The sequence below is a fragment of the Solanum dulcamara genome, chromosome 12, assembly GCF_947179165.1.
Source record: "Solanum dulcamara chromosome 12, daSolDulc1.2, whole genome shotgun sequence".
In the NCBI taxonomy this organism is placed as follows: domain Eukaryota; kingdom Viridiplantae; phylum Streptophyta; class Magnoliopsida; order Solanales; family Solanaceae; genus Solanum; species Solanum dulcamara.
In genome coordinates this window covers 7,580,783-7,585,842 of record NC_077248.1, presented here as the reverse complement: position 1 = coordinate 7,585,842, position 5,060 = coordinate 7,580,783, and the positions used below count along the sequence as shown (strand labels likewise).

Here is a 5,060-nt window from a genome sequence, read left to right as displayed (position 1 = left end):
TGGGTTTAATTCAGTTTTATGATCTACCTTGTTAAACCACATCCACATTTAAACCAGTAATTACACAACTAAATGGCATATGAATTCAATCATGTTAAACACTATTGCTTCTTATGCATCTTTCCTTAATTAAATCATCATGAGACTAATTCTCATGAAGTAAGGAGGAAAACAAATATTAAAGAGAACTCAACCTCATCTCAAATTGCTGCATAATAAATTATTGCAAGTCTGCACACACAGTCGAAGAAACAGATTTCAAAAATATATTGTTTATGAGTCAAAAAACTACATCTGTAATAGAGAATGCACCCACACCCAATTAACACTATGTGGGGAATCAACAGCTGCATATTCAACCAAATGCAAAACTGTCGACGAGAAATTTGTCTGCAGATGTAACTATGAGATACTTGTAAATGAAGGTCTCCGCTTACAGTCTCTACAAACAAGGCACTCTATTACTAATAAGGAAACAACATAAACAGCAGCTTAACGCTTTCCTCCACCGCCACCAAGCTTAGGACCTTTCGATGCACCTCCTTTGGACATATTGCCCTTTCCTCCAGCTTTCTGGGACTTGGCTTGAACCTCTGCTTTCTTAGCCTTCTTTTCATCCTTAGTCTTTTTGATCCTTTCCTTAATTTCACTACACAAAATCCATACACACAGATCAGTTTATCCCCATTACACCAAAAAAAACAAAAACGTCTCTAACTTAAACTTCTCAACACTAACATCATAAGTTACTGTGTCCTCGTACCAAGATAATAATACCAAGCATTGTGTAGTACACATAAGGCTCTAGGAGTTTTTTTAAACAGATTATTTTTTGATCAAGAGAAGAAATGGGTTAGTTCATGTTGGGACCATATGGAACAGAAGGTGCTTGGAAAGTATGAGCACATCTGTAACGATAGCCACCATTAATTTCCCAGACTAGTAACTGTGTTAACCACATGTGAAAATGTTAATACCTGACTAAGTCTGGTACAAGATACTTACTCTATTCCATATTAACTGAATTTATGAGACAATACACAATAAGGAAAAAAGTTTAGGACATAAATTGAACACCACTTTCCACTTTTACCCTGTTAGTAATTGTCAAACTATTCTTGAAAATAAAAATAAAAACAATTCAAAGTAAAATCATAAATGTGAGCAATTACTCTCTTGAACTTATCACCTAGAAAATGTAAATGAAGGGCAAGAATGGAAAAAAGTTCAAACATACGTCTTGAACTTTGAACAATTCACTTATTTTGAACTTATGAAAAAAGCCCCAAAAATTCATTTAATGTGAAATAGAGGGAGTAAAAGATTATCAGATAAAGACTGTCCACAAAGCCACCAACTATCGGCAAGTTGCTCGCGTGCACACTGAAAAAATAAATCAGGAATTAGTAGAAACTAACCGAAGAGCAGCCTCCCTGGCAGCATCTCGAACTTCTGGCCTTTCAGTTCTCTTCTTCTGGATTACCTCCAAGGTTGCACCCACAATGGACCTAGAGTAAGGCTTCTTGGTGGTACGTCGCCTCTTCTTAGCAGCTTCTTGTGCAATATCCTATTGTAAACAAACACAGGTCACAAAATTAAATTAGGTCATTATAAGCAATTACAGGGAAGTCATAGAAATGTTCAGCACCCCAATGCACGTTTTTCAGGTAAAACTAGACAAGTGGAAGAAAGGGCATATTCCCTAGTAATAGTTTAGATCACAGGGCAGAACAAAGTCACTGTTCTTCAGAGTCAAGAAAACTCACCTTCTTGTGTTGCTTCCTATACATAGCTGTCCAAGTGAGTTTGGATGGCTTTAACTTGTTGTGGAAGTAGTGTTTGCATTTTGAGTTGACGAATAGGAACACCTAAAAGGATCAAGAAATCAATAAAGTGAGCGGAAACTAAGCACGATTTTTCCTCCAATTCCAAAGAAAACAAGCAAATTTATCCTAGATAAAGAGAAGTGTAGCATTTCATCCTGTTGAAAGAATACCTGAGAATCTGCACGAATAAATCTGATACCTCTCCCAGGGTAAATCTTGGCACCACTGAAACGACAAAGTTCTGTCCTGAAATTGATGTAAAAAGACAACAATGATTCATCAACTTTGGATTTATGGTTGTAGAATTACCAGGGAAAACCCAAACTAAAGGAAACGAGCAAGCTCGAGATAATTCCATTCTGAAATTATGCATGATTTCATGTAAGATTCAGTTGAACAATTTGCATCGAGTGTACACTACTATTTATATGTTCACCTAGTTGAAACATAGCAGTTGATCAAGAAAATAACTGCCAAGTGCAGTCCGTCAGCAAGGCAGTTCACATCTGATGGTGGCTACAGTTTTAGTAGCTCAGGAGTTATTTAAAAGAACTAATGTGGTTTGAAATCAATCAGTGCAACAAGGCACATAACTATGGAGCAGTGGAAAGGTGGATATTACCAATACTGCTTAATAAGATTTTAATGTAGTTACAAGGTCAGACATTCTGGATGGAACACGTCCCTATCTATCCCCTCATCTCTGCAACATAATTCCCCTTACTCTAACTAAAGACCAGAACAGACCAGATTATCAAAAGAACAAAAAGAACCCACAAAAAACCATGGAGGATCACTCTAGAAATAAACGATGTTGAACCTAAAATTAGAAGACCACATCAGCAGTCTATGCATGAATATTCTTTCAAATAAGAAAATAAATTGCAACTAGAACTAAAGCTTAGAGAGAAAGCTTCGGCCTCATCAAATCTAACTATGAATTAGAGTGTTCACTATGAAAAATTAGGGTGTTCTTGAATGGTGGAAAATGCTCAACCCAGAAAAATATTCTCTTAAAGTAAAAAAATTACACACATAATAAGAGCTCAAATCATAATTTAGACATAGTTACAAAACCTAGAATACTCAAAAGTACACCATCCAGCTATTTTGGAGAGTCCGCGCAATACAGCTCATTGTATGATTGAGAAATGTCTGCTAATGATCCAGAAAAAATGATTTTCTAAGTTATCTTTTCCACCCGAAAATTCTACTCCATAACAGACATACATCAAATCTTAAGCGAGCTCCGTTAGAATTACAGATTCTCACCAACATTATGAATATAAATATGAATTTTTTAACCGTTCCAACGTCGATCCATCTCCGTGAGCTAAATCTAGTAATTGTAGATACCATTTATGAATAATTACAAAGTTTTCTCAACGAATACTACATAAATAAAGAGCAATCGAAAATACAGAATATACAGATGAATGCGAAAGAGAAGGGGAAGAAATTTTACTTGAGAACCATGGTTGATGCTGTTGCGAGCCGCCCTCCGTCAATGAATTTGAAACCCTAATGAGCTACCAATTTATAAGAATAGAGGTTAAAGGGCCCAAAAGATGTGAAGGGCTTATCTGCTGGTTCACTTATTGGGCCTCTTATAAAACTTTAAGCCCATCACAACACAAACCCAAATTTAAGTAGAAGAAATTTCACAAATAGCTACTGTAAGTATCTTAATTATGCTCTTTAGCTACAGTTTGCAATATATTTATGTGATATAGTTATAGTTTAAGCTGTTTCATTTGTATAATTAGCGGATGAGTTTGTATAATTGAGCTATTTTTATATAAACTCGAAATAACGAATTTATGCAGACACAAGCATCTGAACTTTAAACAGTTATATAAATTATATTATACAAAAGTTATATAAATTATATCATACAAATTTTAAATTATACAAGCGTGCGAATTATTCAATCTCGAACCGTAATTAACGCTAAATATTAGTAGCGAATTGTAAATTCGCTAAACTAAAATTATGTTAACTAATTAACTAGTATATATTTATTTATTCGCGTAATTTTCTCTTTTAGATATTTCTGCTTTCCAAAGAATATGTCAAATGACGAATATGTCCTCTCTTAATACTTTTAACAATGATTCAAGGCATTGCAAAAGACTGCTCTAAAGTTTATTCATTTAACATGGCAGATCAAATTTTGCTGCAAGTGCAAAATAAAATTATCAACATTTCCATTGGGTACTGAACAACCCTTCATGAAAACAAATACTAGCAAAAGTTTACGTACAATAAACATCAAAATGTTTCATTTCATATACCCTCATCGTCCAACAAATGCTGTATATTTACGTTTTTTGTTAATATATTGAATTAATTTTTTTTCTAAAACTATATTTTTTAAAAATTCCAAAAATGAGACGTGACGTTCAATTTTGGAACGGTATTATTATTTCCCTCTCAATTCTCTTCTATTTCTTTCTCTCATTTTCTAACCCGTCTCATGATTGGAACTTGGAAGACATTAATGGAATTGTAGTATTTCAGGATCAATTTGCCTATATATAATTCTTTCAATGCAATGGTTGGCTTTAGAGTTTCAGTTTTTTTTTGTTTTGTTTAATTTTTAAAGGTTATAAGACAATATAACGTCTCTTATTAAAAAAAATTCTTGACATTTTCAGTTTCTCATTGATATACAATCCTTTTATATTATATAAAATAATGATCATTATTAGAACCTACTTGAAAATTAAAATTTTACTTCAATTTTCAAATTCCTTTTTATGCCTTTTTTTTCTTTTTCTGAAAACTCTAGTAATTTTGTGTGTTTTTTTGTGAAAAGTGAAAAATAATTTTTAAAATTACGTGAATAAGCAAACATATACTGATTAATTAATTAACATAGCTATAGTTTAGCTTATTTACAATTTGGCACTAACATCTTGCGTTAATAATGGTTCGACTTTGTATGATTCACACGTTTTTATAATTCAAAATTTGTATTATATAATTTGTATAACTTTTGTATGATGTAATTTTGTATAATATAATTTGTATAAATGGTTAAAGTTTAGATGTTTGTGTTTGTATAAATTCGTTATTTCAAATTTGTACAAAAATATCTCAATTATCCGCGAATATACAAACATGCGAACTATACAAACCCGCGAATTATACAAACTAGACAGCTTAAAATTATAACTACAACCCGCAAATATACAAACTATAGTTAAAAAGCCTAATTAAATTTATTATAAT

The 5,060-nt window shown here is 32.7% G+C and overlaps 1 protein-coding gene across 1 annotated transcript; it reads right to left on the bottom strand.

Annotated features, from left to right (window-relative positions):
- Positions 1 to 243: 243 nt before the first annotated feature.
- Positions 244 to 3,390, bottom strand: LOC129876677 (60S ribosomal protein L24-like). Its single transcript, XM_055952166.1, has 5 exons — positions 3,292 to 3,390; positions 1,997 to 2,072; positions 1,767 to 1,868; positions 1,419 to 1,567; positions 244 to 649 (listed from the first exon to the last, which is right to left on the bottom strand). The coding sequence occupies exons 1-5, from the start codon at positions 3,300 to 3,302 to the stop codon at positions 493 to 495; spliced, it is 495 nt and encodes a 164-aa protein (XP_055808141.1). The 5' UTR covers positions 3,303 to 3,390; the 3' UTR covers positions 244 to 492.
- Positions 3,391 to 5,060: the final 1,670 nt, after the last annotated feature.